This window comes from Erpetoichthys calabaricus, chromosome 14, assembly GCF_900747795.2.
Source record: "Erpetoichthys calabaricus chromosome 14, fErpCal1.3, whole genome shotgun sequence".
In the NCBI taxonomy this organism is placed as follows: Eukaryota; Metazoa; Chordata; class Cladistia; order Polypteriformes; family Polypteridae; genus Erpetoichthys; species Erpetoichthys calabaricus.
The window spans coordinates 15,178,552-15,198,317 of NC_041407.2; the positions used below are offsets into that span (position 1 = coordinate 15,178,552).

The 19,766-nt window shown below is 37.6% G+C and overlaps 2 protein-coding genes across 7 annotated transcripts in view; one reads left to right on the plus strand and one right to left on the minus strand.

Moving 5' to 3' along the window:
* The window catches only part of aatkb (apoptosis-associated tyrosine kinase b), a 770,376-nt gene that overhangs the window by 424,745 nt on the left and 325,865 nt on the right, over positions 1-19,766 (minus strand). The window lies entirely within an intron of this gene.
* The window catches only part of abca5 (ATP-binding cassette, sub-family A (ABC1), member 5), a 94,114-nt gene that overhangs the window by 50,825 nt on the left and 23,523 nt on the right, over positions 1-19,766 (plus strand). The window contains exons 21-32 of one of the 2 annotated variants that reach the window (XM_028820070.2): positions 2,080-2,207; positions 2,861-2,998; positions 3,593-3,706; positions 4,818-4,988; positions 9,261-9,374; positions 9,739-9,876; positions 10,613-10,687; positions 11,039-11,130; positions 11,289-11,409; positions 11,858-11,978; positions 18,560-18,651; positions 19,234-19,409. In XM_028820070.2, the coding sequence (XP_028675903.1) occupies positions 2,080-2,207; positions 2,861-2,998; positions 3,593-3,706; positions 4,818-4,988; positions 9,261-9,374; positions 9,739-9,876; positions 10,613-10,687; positions 11,039-11,130; positions 11,289-11,409; positions 11,858-11,978; positions 18,560-18,651; positions 19,234-19,409 (1,480 nt within the window). The remainder of the gene's footprint in view (positions 1-2,079; positions 2,208-2,860; positions 2,999-3,592; positions 3,707-4,817; positions 4,989-9,260; positions 9,375-9,738; positions 9,877-10,612; positions 10,688-11,038; positions 11,131-11,288; positions 11,410-11,857; positions 11,979-18,559; positions 18,652-19,233; positions 19,410-19,766) is intronic. The other variant, XM_028820071.2, reaches the window with a different exon arrangement.

Here is a 19,766-nt window from a genome sequence, read left to right on the forward strand (position 1 = left end):
ATACACATGTTTATTTCCTTTATGTGCATTGGAACAACACAAAAAAACAGTGAAAAAAAGCCAAATCTAACATCATTTCACACAAAACTCAAAAACCAGGCTGGACAAAATTATTGGCACCCTCTACTTAATATTTGGTTGCACGCCCTTTGGAAAAAATAACTGAAATCAAGCGCTTCCTATAACCATCAACAAGCTTGTTACACCTCTCAACTGGAATTTCCGACCACTCTTCTTTTGCAAACTGCTCAAGTTTTCTCAGATTTGAAGGGCGCCGTCTCCCAACAGCAATTTTGAGATCTCTCCATAAGTGTTCAATCGGATTTAGATCCGGACTCATTGCTGACCACTTCAGAACTCTCCAGCGCTTTGTCTTCAACCATTTCTTAGTGCTTTTAGAGGTATGTTTGGGGTCATTGTCCTGCTGAAACACCCATGACCTCTGACGCAGACCCAGCTTTCTGACACTGGGCCCTACATTGCGCCCCAATATTTTTTGGTAGTCTTCAGATTTCACGATGCCTTGCACACAGTCAAAGCATCTAGTGCCAGAGGCAGCAAAACATCCCCAAAACATCTTAGAACCTCCACCATGTTTGACTGTAGGTACTGTGTTCTTTTCTTTGTAGGCCTCATTCCATTTTCTGTAAACAGTAGAATGATGAGCTTTACCAAAAAGCTCTACCTTGGTCTCATCTGTCCACAAGACATTCGCCCAGAAGGATTTTGGCTTCCTCAAGTACATTTTGGCAAGCTCCAGTTTGGCCTTTTAATGTTTCTGTGTCAGTAGTGGGGTCCTCCTGGCTCTCCTACCATAGTGTTTCATTTCGTTCAGATGTCGACGGATAGTTCGAGCTGACACTGTTGCACCCTGAGTCTGCAGAACAGCTTGAATATGTTTTGAAGTTGATTGGGGTTGTTTATCCACCATTCGGACTATCCTTCATTGCAGTCTTTTATCAATTTTTCTCTTCCGTCCACGTCTAGGGAGATTAGCTACAGTGCCATGTGTTGTGAACTTCTTGATTATGTTGCACACAGTGGACAAAGGAACATGAAGATCTCTGGAGATGGACTTGTAGCCTTGAGATTGTTGATATTTTTGCACAATTTTTGTTCTCAAGTCCTCCGACAATATTCTTTGCTCCTCTTTCTGTTCTCCATGTTTAGTGTGGCACACTCAGACACACAACAGAAAGGTTGAGTCAACTTTTCTCCATTTTAACTGGCTTCAGGTGTGATTGCTATATTGCCAGCACCTGTTTCTTGCCACAGGTGAGTTCAAACGAGCATCATGTGCTTGAAATAAAACGATTTACCCACAATTTTGAAAGGGTACCAATAATTTTGTCTGGCCCATTTTTGGAGTTCTGTGTGACATGATGTCAGATTTGGCTTTTTTTCCTCTGTTTTTTTGTGTTGTTCCAATGCACATAAAGGAAATAAACATGTATATACAAAAACATTTGTAATTGCAATCATTTTCTGGGAGAAATGGTGCATTTTCTGGGAAAATTCCAGGGGTGCCGATAATTTCAGCCATGACTGTAGCTTGAAGAGGAATTTGGCTTCCCAGAAACTTGCTATAAGCTCATGCTAATGTACCTGCTGAATACACACCATTCAGAACACCTGTGTTGAGAAGAAAGCACAGTATAAAGAGAGGTCACCTACTAAAGCATAATAATCTATCCAGCTGCCACTCGTTGGTCTTTGCACAATTTTTGTATTTCATAGTCTCCAGTTGTCAACCAGTCAGAATGCCCAATGCTCTCATCATTCAGATTAGTAAAATGATGCTATTATTCATTTATCAGTATAGTGGCTGCTTCCCAGCACAGTTTTATAGAAAGGGCATATATTGTACATCCTTTACCTTGAAGCTGGAATATTTACAGGCATGGTGTTCTGATGTGTTCTGACCCAATGTAAGTACTGATTGGCAATATGGAAGAATTACGTTGAATTTGATAGCTAAGCCCTAATTCTACTCCTGTAATAATGTGATAGATTGGATTAATAGGATAGTTAAATATTTGTGAAATTCTGTCTTTTTTTTTTTTTTCTTCTTTTTTTTAGACTCTGATATTGATGATTTTATCCACAATGTTGAGTCTCAGGATATCAAAGTTGAGTTGCTGAAAGAAGGGACATTGAAAGATCAAGTTTCTCATAGTGCTGCATTCACAATATTAGGCAACAGTAAGGTAAATTTAGAATTGTGTTCTATAGTTTGACAAGTATATGGCTATTTTTTAAGCTTTTAATACAAGTATTGGAAAATGTGTGGTGCAGTTTTTGTGCATTCATTGTTAATTACCATAACTTTATTAAACTTCAACTAGTGCTAACTTTATTAAACTTCAACTAGTGCTAATTACATAAGAGATTTTTTTTCAGTGAATTGTGACTTCACATTTTCAAAACCTAAATCCTTAATCTTCCTGATGTGTAATCGGAAAGATTTTCAGTCCTTCCTTACAGATAAAAAAAAAAAAAAGCTAATTTCAAACATGCGGTATACAACTAGGCAAAGTTGCTGCTTTCCTTTCACATTAGGAACAAATGTGCAATTGTGAAGGAATGGACAACATTGCTCTATGTATTCTGTATGAGGCAAAATGCATTTTAGTAAAACATTTTAATACTTTAGTGTGCTCAGTAGCATATAAAAATTAACTCTTAACACCTGTATGAGAAAAAAAGAAAAGAAAAATGTTTTAATGTAAATATTAATGATTTACAAAGAACAGTTTACTTTTGACCTTTGTCTTTACTGTGTGAATTGTATAAATCGGCTAAAGTGAACATTTTACTTACATAAGCATTACATTCTTGTTTTCCTTTCTTTGTTTTCCAGAGTTATGAGTACAAAGCCATTTTTAATAGTACCAATGTCCATTCTCTTCCCATGCTCGTCAACATCCTAAGCAATGCACTCCTACACAGCCTGAATGGAACGGGACAAATCCAAACCACAAGCAAACCCTTTGAATTTGTATGTAAACATAAACCTATAACTTTTAAAAATGTTACTTTGAAATTATACATAAAACTTGTGTTTCACATACTTTGACTAGATACATCCAATCATTAGGTACATTTCCACTGTGCTTATATCTCCATTAAATATTTTCCCCATCAGAGAAGTTGAAATTTACATAAGCTCAAGGGTTTCACATGTGCATTTTAATCCTATCCTTGCATACATTGCTGGATTTATTTGTTCAAAGTTTGCAAACTTCTTTCACTGCAGTTACAGCACTTCTCTATTTTTTGATCTCTCTCTAGAAATTACAGTTGATTCTTTTGTTGATACATCCTGGCACAGTTTATTTCTTGCTGTTTAATTAAAGGTGAAAAATCTAAAACCAGGTTAGTGGCAGTGGCAGGTTCTTATAGCATATGTAGAAATAAAACTATATCAAATCATAATATGCCTATCACATCAGACAGCAGAATCCTACCACTTTAGCATTTGATTCTAAGGTATTGTGTAAATGAATTTACAGGCCACCCATTAAAATACAGTATGCTTACTTAGGACTTTTATATGCAATCTTTTTTTTAAATAAAGATATTCTTACTACAGCAGCTCCCTGAGGCTCTATCAAATGCTTTGATCTACATTGAAGCAGTTTTGTTGGGGATGCTGGCTGCTGGAATGCCTGCCTACTTTGCAATGGAGCACACTCGGGACAGGGAGGTAAGAGGATCACTGAATTGTACTCTGGGAGATGATATGAATTACATGTAGCATACATTTGTACAATATCAAACCACATCCTAATGTGTAAATACCAGAAGCCCAGAGGAGAATGTAGGGTAGATTTTGTACTGTGAACAGTTAGGAATATTTTAAGGTTTTATTTAGTGAACTTTGGAGGGTGAAAATAAATAATGCATATGTTGAGCTTTGGTAAAATTTTTATTTTGAGTTTCTTACCACCAAGAGTATCCTTTGATAGCGAGTAAGTTTAAACACAAAGCACGTTATTCTCCTATGCTTTGCTCCTTACTGGGTAAAGCTTATTAAGCATATTAGTTTGTGAATTGAATAAAGCTAGCTTAAGTCATAGTAAACAGATAAGCTAATTATTTGTTTGAAGCTGTGATTAAAAATAAATAAATACATTTGTTCAAGTCTACACTGAGAGCACATCACTGGGTTGAATTTTAGATTTTATCACAAATTTAGAAAATACCTCTATCAGAGTATTCATGTAAAATTATTGTAAAAAGCCAGAAGAAGTTTGTTTTCTGTAACTATCATGCTTCATGTTTTACTTTCTAAAGTGTTCTGATTAAAGATAACTTATAATTGTACAACTACTACTCAAATATATCTTGTATAAACCCATAATAGATTTAAAGATAGGCATTTATAACTGCAGATCAACTCTTTGTGTGTGTGTGTGTTTTTCCTTCCTAGTGTGACAAAACTCACCATCTCCTTTCAGTACTAATCATGTCGTTTAATACCACTGCTGGGATAAAGAAAGAAATAACATAAGAATCAATACATATTTTATTTAGGGGAGTTTGTTTTTTGCTTTATTTCATCATCAGTAACTCTTAACTCTGTATTACACACATTATGTTCTTGTGGCAGATGTTTATATTTTGTAGAAAGACAAGCGTGTGAATTTACTATATGTATGAAATCTTTTCTTCTGTGCATGTACTACTCTGCTCTCTCAGAATTTTACATGTGCCTTGGTACCATGATTTTTACTACTCCACAAAACTTAACATCAGTCTGCTCTGCTTTGAAAAATTGTGGCTATTTATTTTTATTAACTTGTTTCTGTTTATAGATCAAGTGCCGTTCCCAGCTTCAAATCTCAGGCTTGTTCCCATCAGCATACTGGTGTGGCCAGGCAGCCGTTGATATTCCTTTCTACTACACAATCCTGATTGCAATGATCAGTATATTGTTTGCTTTCCACTCTGGTGAGCTGTTTCACTCAAGGGCTTTGACGTCTGTGGTGAGTAATGCTGCTGTTAGTGTGGTAGGGCACGAGACTGGAAATGTAAACTGCAAGTAATGGGGGAAATAAACCTAGTGTACTGGAACTCCTCCACTTATGACAGTTCTCATTTATGTATGTTTTTCTTTTTTTTCACCTTCATAAACTTCATTAATCACAAGTAGCTTAATAGCATGGTTAACAGCATCAGTAAAGTGATTTTTTTTAATTATTCATTTAATCAATTTTTATGTAACCTTCAATATCATTCAAATGTCATTTTTACAGTGTTGCTAGATAGATAACATTATGATTGAGTAACGTTTTGATGAGAAAGTAAGCTAGCATAGTGTTGAGTTTGTTAATGGTCAATTTCGAGAGAATAAAATGATATCCTAGATCACAAAAAATATTAATTATTAGACTTGGAGGCGTGGGAGAGGGGGCATGGTTAGTGTTAAAGACCTCAGAAAATCCCTTCACCCTTATCAAGGGTAATGTACATTTTTAACTGTTTTATGATTTTTCCATAATCAAGCTTCATTGAAACATTTTTATATAAATAATACTTTCATTACTTTACATTTTATGTCCATGTATGTTTTTTTCCCCAATGCATCAATCAACAATAGTAGTACTGGTACAAGTACTCTATTGTAGAACCACTTCTGAAGTCTCCTAATAAAAAAAAAAAAAACGTCCACTTTATGCCATTTCATTAAATAAATGTAGCAGCTTCACATTATATGCTTTACACAATCCATCCCAATGAAAGTAGTCCTCTCAAAGTTGAGACCTTGCTGAGTTGTTGTTCTGTATATTTCAAAGCTTGAGGTTTCCTCATGTAAATGCTTTTCATTTCACATCTCTATAAAAAGACACTGAATTTTGTTTTAAGATGGAGCTTCATTCACACTAGTCATGCTGTTGAACTTGTGTAATTAAGATTCACAAAATTTACTTTGGAAATGTTCAGCCTGTGTGTGCGTGTGCATGTGCATATATAATATACACACACACAGTAATATCTCATCTTACATCAGTATTTGGTTTCAAAAGGCACAACTTAAATTATTTAGACCCCCAATAAACACCTAATAACCATTTTCCTTAAATGTATAAAGTTTATTAATGCTAAATTAAAGAAAAACAAAACAAAAAAATCACCAAAAAATTTTTACATGACTGATGTTGATTTTGGTCGCTGGAGATGACGTGGAAGTTGGAGGAAGAGGTTACGTTAAAGATTTTGAAGTTGTTGGAGATGTTGACGGCTGATTCTCATCAGCAGCAGACGATTGAGGTTGATTGTCGGCGCACTTCAAAAACTGTTCCAGAGTGCCCTGAAGGCTCTTATTCATCTTTTCATTGAGAATGAGCCTGTACGGAGCCAAAACCTCTTTTTCTTCTTCTCACTGCTGTTCGTGAAGCTCCATCAACTCATCGTTTATCAAGAGCTGCTTGTCTGCCCCAAATAATGAAATGAAATCTTCCTCCTCCAACTCCATTTGCAGCTGAGTGCTCAGCGTCACCAAGTCCTTGTCAAAGTCTTGTCAAATTCAGGGCACAGCTTATTGCAAACACCTTTTATACCTATTCTCGGAACTTCATTCCAAGCGGCATTTATGTTCATTACGGCCTTGTAAATGTCGTATGCCTTCCAGAAGTTTGTGTGGCTGCCTCCGTAGCCATGCCAGCCCCGCTTCTGCCTCCTGTCCCTCCAACCTGTTGGGATGGTAATCCATGGGGAGCCTTGATGAGGCCCGAATGTAACAGTCCGCTCGCTGCATAGTCCTATTTTTAGGAGACTGGGCCAGCTGTAGACATTGTTCTCCTAGCAGATTGTCATAATGATGAACAGCAACATGTGCACAAAAAGACAAACAAAGCGGCAAAAGGAAGAGTACTGAGCCGCTGTGCCTATACATTTCATTTTATTATACAGTATTTACGTATTTTATGTATTTTTGTGTTTTAATCTATTAAATAGGCCATTTAATTGTGTTATTTTTACATTAAATTGTGTATTCGCTCTTTAAGTTTATCAAAATGGATATTGTTTAATTCACTTTCCATTATTTCTAATGGGGGGGGAATTGATTTGGACTTCAAACAATTCAGAGTTAAAATGGACTATTGAAACAAATTAAGTTCGAAGTACGAGAGACCACAGAACTGTATTATTTTGCATATTTTAACATCGGCTGACTGACATAAGGTTGCATAAACCGACTTAAGGCGATTTTGTATTTTTCCATATATTTTTAACAAAAGACCAACATAAAGTCAGAATTCGACATAACACAAATCCACCGAATGACGAGGTATTACTGTATGTTATAGATATAGGGGTGTGTGTGTATATGTATGTGTGTGAATATATTATATACTGTGTGTGTATATGTATGTATGTATGTATGTGTGTGTATATATATATATATATATATATATATATACACACACACACACAGTGCATCCGGAAAGTATTCACAGCGCATCACTTTTTCCACATTTTGTTATGTTACAGCCTTATTCCAAAATGGATTAAATTCATTTTTTTCCTCAGAATTCTACACACAACACCCCATAATGACAACGTGAAAAAAGTTTACTTGAGGTTTTTGCAAATTTATTAAAAATAAAAAAATTGAGAAAGCACATGTACATAAGTATTCACAGTCTTTGCCATGAAGCTCGAAATTGAGCTCAGGTGCATCCTGTTTCCCCTGATCATCCTTGAGATGTTTCTGCAGCTTAATTGGAGTCCACCTGTGATAAATTCAGTTGACTGGACATGATTTGGAAAGGCACACACCTGTCTATATAAGGTCCCACAGTTGACAGTTCATGTCAGAGCACAAACCAAGCATGAAGTCAAAGGAATTGTCTGTAGACCTCTGAGACAGGATTGTCTCGAGGCACAAATCTGGGGAAGGTTACAGAAAAATTTCAGCTGCTTTGAAAGGTCCCAATGAGCACAGTGGCCTCCATCATCCGTAAGTGGAAGAAGTTCGAAACCACTAGGACTCTTCCTTTAGCTGGCCGGCCATCTAAACTGAGCGATCGGGGGAGAAGGGCCTTAGTCTGGGAGGTGACCAAGAACCCGATGGTCACTCTGTCAGTGCTCCAGAGGTCCTCTGTGGAGAGAGGAGAACCTTCCAGAAGGACAACCATCTCTGCAGCAATCCACCAATCAGGCCTGTATGGTAGAGTGGCCAGACGAAAGCCACTCCTTAGTAAAAGGCACATGGCAGCCCGCCTGGAGTTTGCTAAAAGGCACTGAAGGACTCTCAGGCCAAGAGAAAGAAAATTCTCTGGTCAGATGAGACAAAGATTGAACTCTTTGGTGTGAATGCCAGGCGTCACGTTTGGAGGAAACCAGGCACCGCTCATCACCAGGCCAATACCATCCCTACAGTGAAGCATGGTGGTGGCAGCATTATGCTGTGGGGATGTTTTTCAGCGGCAGGGACTGGGAGACTAGTCAGGATAAAGGGAAAGATGACTGCAGCAATGTACAGAGACATCCTGGATGAAAACCTGCTCCAGAGTGCTCTTGACCTCAGACTGGGGCGACGGTTCATCTTTCAGCAGGACAACGACCCTAAGCACACAGCCAAGATATCAAAGGAGTTGCTTCAGGACAACTCTGTGAATGTCCTTGAGTGGCCCAGCCAGAGCCCAGACTTGAATCCATTTAAACATCTCTTTAGAGATCTTAAAATGGCTGTGCACCGACGCTTCCCATCCAACCTGATGGAGCTTGAGAGGTGCTACAAAGAGGAATTGGCGAAACTGGCCAAGGATAGGTGTGCCAAGCTTGTGGCGGCATATTCATAAAGACTTGAGACTGTAATTGTTGCCAAAGGTGCATCGACAAAGTATTGAGCAAAGGCTGTGAATACTTATGGACATGTGATTTCTCAGTTTTTTTATTTTTAATAAATTTGCAAAAACCTCAAGTAAACTTTTTTCACGTTGTCATTATGGGGTGTTGTGTGTAGAATTCTGAGGAAAAAATGAATTTAATCCATTTTGGAATAAGGCTGTAACATAACAAAATGTGGAAAAAAGTGATGTGCTGTCGATACTTTCCGGATGCACTGTGTGTGTGTGTGTGTGTGTGTGTATATATATATATATATAAAATATATATATATAAAATATATATATATATATATATATATATATATATATATATATAAATATATATATAAAATATATATATATGAGAGAGAGAAAGATTGGTATTAACCTTATTTATAGTATTTTTTTTTTTCTTTTTCTCAGATCCCATGTTTAATGGGCTATGGGCCTGTGATGATTCTCTTCACATATGTTGTATCTTTCTTGTTCAGTCGAGTACAGAGTAACAAGGACTTCCTCTCCATTGTTTCAATGTTGGTAGGTATAAATGTTTAATATTTTTTACGTTTCACTTTACAATGTGTGTATGTAATTTACATTTGTCCTGAGGAGGTACCTGTATTGAATTGTAGCCACCTGAGAGGAAAGTAAAGTGCTATAATGAGTAAAAAACAGCTGTCCAAGAAATAGGGGTCAGTGGAGTAGACATAAGTATGTGAAAATTGGACAGATAGCAGCAATTAAGTTGAAAATGCAGTAGAATATACTGATGTTACAGTTATATGATTTTTCTTAGCATTCTCAGTGCCGCACTGTCTAGCATGTTAGGCAGACTTTTTAGTTAGTGACACATCAGTTACAGAGAAAATGTCAATGTAATATGCTAATCATTGTTTTGCAGGTTTGTGTAGTATCTGCCTCTTTGGTGCAGCTGACTTTGGTGAATGATAACCAGCTGGTGGCTACAATTCTGCATAACTCTCTCTGTTTCTTCAATCCACTTTACCCACTCATGGGTTGCCTGAACTACATCACCAAGGTGAGTAGTAGGGGGTAGTGGCGGGGACTTGAAACACTCAGGATAGATGAGTTAAGTCTATGTCGCATTACATGATGTCTAGTTAGAGGAGATGTCAAACTTGATGACTGCTGTAGGTGATCTCTTCGCTTGAGTATGTCATACTACATTTGCTGGGGAAGTCAAAGTATGCAACTTTGTGACAACTTTCCAAGCCATTTTCATATTTATAAGTATCAGGCTCTCCCTGCTTTCTGACAGTTATGAACATGAAGTCTAATGGAGTCTGTACCCATGCAAAGGCTTTATTGATACTGCAGTCTACATTAGTTCCTTGTTCCTCGTAGCTGCATTATATGAACTGTAATTCTGGGTCAGGGCTAATATGTTGTTAACTCTCATGCACAGACAGCCTACCTCTATAACTCAATATAGTCAACATAAGGTACACACTAGCTGGGGTGTATTTCTTGGTATGTCACACCGAGTGCACACAAGTGTCCACATACTGTTAAGATTATGTGTATAAAGTCTATTACTGAAAAAATCTGGAAAAGTCATATAATGTAAAATGGCCTTTAGCCACATTTCTGCTCCCTAACTTCTACAAGGACATCAAATGAGATTCAGAAATGTTTATGACTGTATTAAAAATCGTAATATCCCAAGAAATCTATGTTTAACGGGTTGGTTGAGGAGGAAATGATGACACAAATTGCTTATGATAAACTCTGCCCTTTTAAAATTAATTGCACAGGAGACATTTATTGGCTTGGCCAGGTATGAAGACAGTGCAATGCTAAGGAAGAATCTTCTGATAACCATTGTGTCGGTGAGTAATTAAGCTACAGTTTTTTTTTTCTGTATTTTAAAAACATAAGATTAAAATATAACAATTGAGAAGAGGTCAGCTTGATCATCAAGTATATGTGTGTCCCAGAAGCAAAATATCCAATCTAGTATCTTTGTTATGAGGAAAAAACCAGCACGTTGGCTGTATGGTCTCTTGCGTGCTCTGATAGCCGTTTCTTGTATGCCTGTAACCCTCAAAACAGTGTGTCCTTTTTTTTTTTTTTTTTTTTTAAAGCATTTTTTCTTTAGTAAAGATATAGGTGTTAGAAGGAGTTAGTTTTTTAGATGTTTGCAGGTGAAAAAAAACACTCTGTTTTGTTTCTCCCCATAGCCTTATTTACAATGCATTATCTTGCTATTCTTACTCCGGTGGCTGGAGATCCACTATGGTGGAAAGACTATTAAAAGTGACCATTTGTGCAGGTAGGTCCTTGAGTCCTTTCTGTGTACATTTATAATTCTATACATTAACAGTGGCTTCAGTAGTTCTCTGTCAGTGGATAGATGACATTCAGTGATTTGTGAATTCCATTTTTCTGTATTCTGCTTTTTTTTTTCTTTTTTTTTTTTTTTATAAACAGAATTTCTTCCAGGAAGACTAAAGCACAGAAGAACTTGGAAGAGCCAGAAGATGAGGATGATGATGTTTTAGTAGAAAGAGCAAGAGTGAAGGAAGCCCTTACTTGCCAGTGCTGTGAAGAGGTAAGGCTAATTCACAGGTAAAATTAAAAAAAACACTTTGAATATGTTAACGAATTATAACATTTTAGAGTAAGTGTGAAAAAGACTTCTGTCCAAAAAGACACAAAGAAAATAGTTTAAAATTAAGTTCTAGTTTAGTATACCAAATATAAAGTGCATGTCAGTAAAAATGTATCTTGTAGGTCATAATGTAGAAAAAGCAATGGCTTAGCAATTTTTAGGCTGAATGGTACAGTGATGAATATTGGAACTAAGGTGTTCTCAGCTCAGCTAACATTTCCCTCCAGAGCTCTGTATTTAATTTTGTTATCTTGTTGAACTCTGCAGAAGAAATTATTTTATGGTTTCCAAATAAAGATTCTGATCTGTGTGCTGCATTGCTTTAGTGCATTTAAGGTAAACAAAAGTAGTTTTCAGTCAGTTTTAAAAGTATTTTATTTTCCCTCAGAAACCAGTAGTTGTGGTAAACAGCCTGCGAAAGGAATATAAAGGAAAGCGTGACGGCTTTGTTTTGGCCTCAAAAAAGAAGAAAGTAGCCATTAAGAACATCTCTTTCTGTGTTCGTAAAGGTCAGTATTACTGTGTTGTGTCAGTGGTTCCCATAAGGAATAATTTATTAGAAATATTAGCAGCTTAAAACCAGTGTAAAAGAAAAGTTGAATTTTGTGGGGAGGGGGGATGTGTTCCAATTTCAGATTAGATTATATTTCCCATTAAATAAATTTGGTTTAACTATAAATATAGTTTTAAGTAAATTATTTAGAAAATAAAATTTTTACCTGTTTTTGGCACCTTTCTTATATGTATTACATTTAGGAAAAATGCTTTTCAGTTTGGGGGTGGGTGTTATGGATTCATAGCTATTTATTTGATAATAAATAAGCACAATCTTTTTTTATGTGTATTAAATAAATTTAAAGAAAGAAATTAACCCATCAAACTCTTGGATATGAAGAGTAGTTCAGTTTAACAAAAGTGAACCAGAAGCTCCATTGTCTGAACTAATACAGCATAACAGATTGCCTCACAATTTTATTTTCACTTAATTCATCCCTCTGTCCTATTCCTTGCACCTCTATCATAAGAAATCTCTGAACACCATGACTGTGTTATGTTATTTCTTCATATTTATTTGAGATATAAATGTGTGCCAGAGGCACATTAATGAAAATTGAAATAAGTTTCAACCTTCTCTCTCTTTTAATCATTTAAATTGACACTTTGCAAATTAGGTTAAAACTCCAATTTCAGATTTCACTTTTTATTAATTTAGTATCAGATAATACTTCAATTCTCCTTAAATACTAGTTTTTACATGCTCAAATTCTATTTCTTGCCTCAAGAGAACAAAATAAACTTAGTAACTGTTTTACCAACTTGGCATTTTAGAATGATTTACTTAAACTCAAAACATTATCATTGTCGTTATTATCAACTCCCAACACCCATACCAAGTATTTGTTTGCAATCCACGTTCATCGTCTTGTCACTCACAAAGTCCATTGGATCATTATTATCTCTGTACTTTCCAGCTTTGCTTCATGTTCTGCCTTCGTCAGCTACATCTCATTTCCATAGAACATGCTGTTCCTCACAGCTTTCATAAACCTTTCCCTTCAATGTGCGAATCATACAGCTCCTGGAATTTCTATCATGGACCTCTAAGTCTAATGGCTCATTTATACTTCATGCTCAGAACGCATACATGCCCATATCATGGCCGCCACGTGTTCTGAGCGTTCATTTGATGCGTCCTCTGAGCAGATCCTCAGAAATTTACGCGACGCGTGCGCGAGTTGCAGTACCAGCAAAAAGTAGGGGGGCGCAGTGTGCTAAAAGTTGGAATGTGACGTCAGAGTCTCTGTTTATTATCTACATGTGACAGAAAGCCGCTTTGCGGATCCTACGAGATCGGTGTGCGCACTTCGATATTTGATAAATGGTTCGATGTGGTGAAGCAAAATGCCAACATACAGATGTATTCATGGTGCTTTTATGTTCAAGCGTCGCATATTCCCAATCGTAATGACACGATACGTTTTAAAAGTCTCACATACCGTCTTCTGTGCTAAAAGTCTCACATACCGTCTTCTGTGCTAAAAGTCTCACATACCGTCTTCTGTGCTCTTTTTTTTTTTTTTTTCTTTCCTAGGGCTTCCTCTGCTCCTGACAGCAGCGAATCGCCAGCAATAGATCGCCACACTGAGCACATTAAATGTATGATATTCCAACTCTCTGCACATTTAGAATCCTTAGATTTATACTTGATATCACTTTCATGATGAAAAGCATTAAAGTATGTATATTACATTTTACAGATAAATCGGTAATTTTGTTTACATAATGAATACTGTTAATAATTATACACATGGGGTGACACAGTGGCGGAGTGTTAGCGCTGCCGTCTTGCAGGGAGTCACGTCGCTGATATTCCCTGCCTGGAGTTTACACGTTTTCCTGCTGGGTTTCCTCAGTGTGCTCCAGTTTCCTTCCAAAGATATGCAGATTTGGGGATTTGGTGCCGCTAAAATGACGCTAGTGTATGTGTGTGCTTGTATTCACCTTGTGATGAGCCGAGGCATCTTCCATGGATTGTTTCTCACTCATGCCCAATGCTTGCTGGAATGGACACATCCCTGGATTTAATCAATAAACATCCTTTTCAGACATATTGCGGTAAGGTGCCATTGGAATTTAATGGGTGTTGTAGGCAATTCACAACACAGAGAAGCCGAACATGTTCTCACCGTGATAATATCTCGCACTGCCACCTGGCGGATTCCTCCAGATTTACGTAAAGTATGCGCGCAAGTATAAACACTTCAATGCGTCCGATGCAGCATGCATTGTGTCGCGTGAAGTATAACTCTGGCCTAACTCTCACTGTCACTGTTGTGCCCACAAAAGCATCTGCACCCAGCATGTAACAGAACTTACCTACTTTTTCACCAAAACAACTCAATTTCCAAGTTTATACTCCATAGGCATTTTACACACATCTCATAATTTCAACAAAGAAATGTCACACTTGCTGCCTGCAGAATACCCTTTACGCCACCATATGTTTTATGCACCCACTTCTGACAGCTAGTACATTGGATTGAGTTTCTCCCAATACATTTACCACCCACTTAAACATAACATGGTGTAAGCACAAAAGCGGGAATGTGTGTACACACAGAAAAATCGAGATGCAGGAATCTGTACGTACACAAACTTCCACGTTCTTCCGCTACATATATCCCGATCAGCTTGAAAAGTAATGCACGTGCACGCGCCTTCTGTCCTGCCCCAACTCCTCCCAGAATTACGCCTCTTTGAATATTCAAATCAATATAAATATCCCTTAAGCTCAGCCTTCTGTGAAAAGACAATGAGAAAAGCACGGGGGAAAATATAAGAATTTCAGCGAATACCAAGTGGAGGCAAAGGAAAACGTACTATTTGTTGGTTTAAACAGTGGTATAATCAACAAAAGGAAGTTGATCGAGTGACATAGCGTGTCGGAGAAACTCGAAAGCTCAAGTTCACAAAGTCGCACAGTGCCCAAAATAAAAAAAGAAGTTGTCAGATATCAAAGTCGCCGTGAAAAGGCGAGTCGTAGCCCACCGTCTGAGTGTCATATGAAAGCTTATTAGGGTATAGAGAAAAAAAATAGGCATACAGTGGGGAAAAAAGCATGAAATGTCAACTTTAATCTCGAAATTTCCACTTTAATCATGTAGTTTATTTTGTCATTAAAGTAGAACATCATAAACTTCATCTTAAAATCGTTTATTTTACTAGTTTCTCAAATCCCATCGTAACTAAAGTAGCACGTTAAATGCTTTGTTTTGTATTTGATCTTCTATGTGTGTGAATCACTACGTGCTTCCATTCTTTCTCTTTCTCTGACAGGACACAGAATCCATTACATTCATGATATTACAGCTCTCTGAATAATTAAAATACTGAGATGTATACAGTGCATCCAGAAATTATTCACAGTGCATCACTTTTTCCACAAAATGGATTAAATTCATTTTTTTCCTCAGAATTCTGCACACAACACCCCATAATGACAACGTGAAAAAAGTTTGCTTGAGGTTTCTGCAAATTTATTAAAAATAAAAAATACTGAGAAATCACATGTACATAAGTATTCACAGCCTTTGCTCAATACTTTGTCGATGCACCTTTGGCAGCAATTACAGCCACTCCTTTGATATCTTGGCTGTGTGCTTAGGGTCGTTGTCCTGCTGAAAGATGAACCGTCGCCCCAGTCTGAGGTCAAGAGCGCTCTGGAGCAGGTTTTCAAGCAAGATGTCTCTGTACATTGCTGCAGTCATCTTATCCTTTATCCTGACTAGTCTCCCAGTTCCTGCCACTGAAAAACATCCCCACAGCATGATGCTGCCACCACCATGCTTCACTGTAGGGATGGTGCCAGGTTTCCTCCAAATGTGACGCCTGGCATTCACACCAAAGAGTTCAATCTTTGTCTCATCAGACCAGAGAATTTTCTTTCTCATGGTCTGAGAGTCCATCAGGTGCCTTTTGGCAAACTCCAGGCGGGCTGCCATGTGCTTTTTACTAAGGAGTGGCTTCCGTCTGGCCACTCTACCATACAGGCCTGATTGGTGGATTGCTGCAGAGATGGTTGTCCTTCTAGAAGGTTCTCCTCTCTCCACAGAGGACAGCTCTGACAGAGTGACCATCGGGTTCTTGGTCACCTCCGTGACTAAGGCCCTTCTCCCCCGATCGCTCAGTTTAGATGGCCGGCCAGCTCTAGGAAGAGTCCTGGTGGTTTTGAACTTCTTGCACTTACGGATGATGGAGGCCACTGTGCTCATTGGGACCTTCAAAGCAGCAGAAATTTTTCTGTAACCTTCCCCAGATATGCCTCGAGACAATCCTGTCTCGGAGGTCTACAGACAATTCCTTTGACTTCATGCTTGGTTTGTGCTCTGACATAAACTGTCAACTGTGGGACCTTCTATAGACAGGTGTGTGCCTTTCCAAGTCATGTCCAGTCAACTGAATTTACCACAGGTGGACTTCAATTAAGCTGCAGAAACATCTCAAGGATGATCAGGGGAAATAGGATGCACCTGAGCTCAATTTTGAGCTTCATGGCAAAGGCTGTGAATACTTATGTACATGTGTTTTTATTTTTAATAAAGTTGCAAAAACCTCAAGTAAACTTTTTTCACATTGTCATTATGGGGTGTTGTGTGTAGAATTCTGAGGGAAAAAATGAATTTAATCCATTTTGGAATAAGGCTGTAACATAACAAAATGTGGAAAAAGTGATGCGATGTGAATACTTTCTGGATGCACTGTACGTGATATCTTTTTCATGATGATAGGAATGAAAGCATGTTATTAAACATGGGAACATGGTGGTGCAGTGATTGTTCATGTCTCACGCAAGAGGCTTGCTGCGCCATGCGTGACCTTCGATGAAATAATTTATTACAGAAGTACTCTCTTTTTCAAATGTACTAACCTCCAATTCCTGTCCTTACTTTTCTTTCTCCAAATACCCAATCGCCACACAATCAGCTCTGTAATAGACGTTAAGCCATCTGTAAGCTTAGAACGCCGATTCTTCAAAACTTTTAAGGAACATTGAAATATCTTCGTAGTACATGTTTAATTATTCTATCTGTCTATCCTTCCAGTGTCGCGTCAAAACCAGCAAGAATACCGCGCAAGGCAGGAACAATCCGTGAACTAGCGAGTGCTGTGGCTCCGTGTCCTCACATGTTTAATTATTAACAATACTGATTATTTAAATGAAGTTAAAGTTTTATCTGTATAATATAATCAACATATTTTGCTGCATTTCATCTTAAAAATGATATCGTCATCATATGTAAATACGCGCTTTATAAAGTGACGCAGGTTGTGCAAGTTTACAGTGGGGTAATTGTACTTATAAGTACAAGCAGTTCTACAAGGAGCACTTGATTGAGTGCGTTTATAGTTCTTGGGATGAAACTGTTTCTGAACCGCGAGGTCCGTACAGGAAAGGCTTTGAAGCGTTTTGCCGTGGCTGATGCAGCGTGTGCTTGATGGCTGTATACCGATAATTCTCTTTCTGATCAGCTGCTGCTGTGATTCCTCACTCAGATACAGTGATATAAATACTCTGAGTGGTGCAGTGAGAGTAATATGGAAAAAGATGATCCACTGTGGCAACCCTTAACGGGAGCAGCCGAAAGAAGAAGAAGATGCCGTGAGAGTAACAACGCTAAAGCAGTTATGGTATTTGGAATACTATGGCTATTCCCTGGACCATTATATTGCTACAGGTTAATTACAATCAGATGCATTACACTAATAAACAATATGCAGTTAGTTTCAGTGTATTTATAAAGCCGCGTCAGGAATGTGGATCTAAGAAAGAAAGGGTAACCACACAGGAACAGTAGCACTGCTTTGATGCTGGGTGCCGCCAGTCTGCAAAACCGAGCGGAGAACTTGCGTACGCCAGGGTATGAGGTACCGTGGAAATGTGCATGGCTTTACGCCAAGTTTAGGTTTTATACATCGCGATTTGAACGTGGAAACGTTCCTATGCAACATTTCTGTGCGTACGCACTGTTTATACATCAGGCCCCTGGTTATTCAGTAAAAGTTAATTTAACTAGAAACTCAGAAGCGGCAACTCATGACCACTTTTTGACCTATGTTTTGGTAATCACAAAGTTGACTAGGTAGATCTATGATAAAACTCAAAACTGCTATGCTTGGCTCTTGGGCAGGAGTTCTAGGCCGTGAAACAAATATTTATTCTTATGTATGTATAAAACTTGATGGAACTGATATTCCAATTTCCTGGGCAGATTGAGTAAACCATGCCTAATAAGAAAAATCATTTACAATTTAATGCAAAGTGTACATCATCTTTAAGCATGTATATTTCAGTTGTAAATTGTTCCATGCCCAATGTATAGAAACATAAAAGGATTAATGCAAACAACTATCTCATAGTTGATGAAAAATCGGTATGTACAAAAATATGAGCTTTGAAAAACGACAGGTATTTAAGTATGTAACAACTATGCCGAAAAGTTTTATCTATTCTTCAAACACAATTTTTATTTGTTGTTAACAGATTTATCATGAAGTTTAGAAATAAGGGTAAATATTTGCTTGCTTTCAGGTGAAGTTTTGGGGTTATTGGGCCCAAATGGAGCTGGTAAAAGCACTACAGTATACATGTTAGCTGGAGAAACAGAGCCAACAGCAGGTCAGGTAAGTGTTCATTGATAGTCGACTGAGGAGAAAAAAAGCTCTCTAGCCTCCTTGCTGTTTTTATTTGTCAGAACACTTGGCAGCAGCCTATGATGAGTAAAGAAACAAAATTCAATTTTTTTTTAGTGTTGTGATTTTCGGTGTTGCATTGTGAGAACGATTACTTCACCATACATTGCTTGGGTCATAGGTTTTATTCTGACTTGGGGGGTACATTTCACCAGGATACCTTGCTTCCTTACATATTCCAGAGCAAAGCAGTCAAGCTGATTTTGTATGTGTTGAAAAAAAACTACCTGGTGTGACTGTATTTGTGTACACTGCGCAATAGTGAGGTGTCCTCCTAAATGTTAAGTTTCTAGTTTGCATTGACTGCCTCCATAATGGGGTTTGACTGTTCACATAGCCTTATGGAAATGAGTGAAACTGGAATATGAATTAATGGATGAATTATAAATTTCTTTGTTAGAAGGTATGCTGAGAGCAAGATTTTATTCATGTACAGTATAGTATGGAAAGGAAGCAGTATAAGTTGCAAAGAATCCTCCTGTGATTGTTTTTTCTTTGTCCGTGTTTTAATAGGTTCTAATGGGAGATTACTGTACAGAGTTTCAGCAGACAGAGAATTCTTTGGAGTACATTGGGTACTGCCCACAAGTCAATCCCTTATGGCCTAAAATTACTTTGGAAGAGCACCTTCAGATCTATGCTGCAATTAAAGGCATTGGACAGAAAGAAGTCCCTGGCATCATTAAAAGGTGATTGAATTAGTTTGTGCTGAGTTGTGTTATAAGAAAAGCAATGTTGTATAATGTTGCAGAGTTAGTCAGGGAACTTCAGCCTTCTGTTTAAAGTTTAAAGCCTGATGATTATCGATCAGGTTATATACCACAATATTCCTAATTATTTTTAGAAAGAAGTAAGTCACAAGTTTTCTAACAGACTTATCTATGCAGTTGTGTTTTGCTTTCCTTTCAAATGTAACATGCATTAATTTTAATAAATCCACTCCAGTTTTGATGCAGAAAGTGTACTTACTGAATTCGCTGTGTAAATTAAGGGAACGAGGATCACTTTATGTTGTTTACAACTATGCACCTGAGTATTCAAACGAT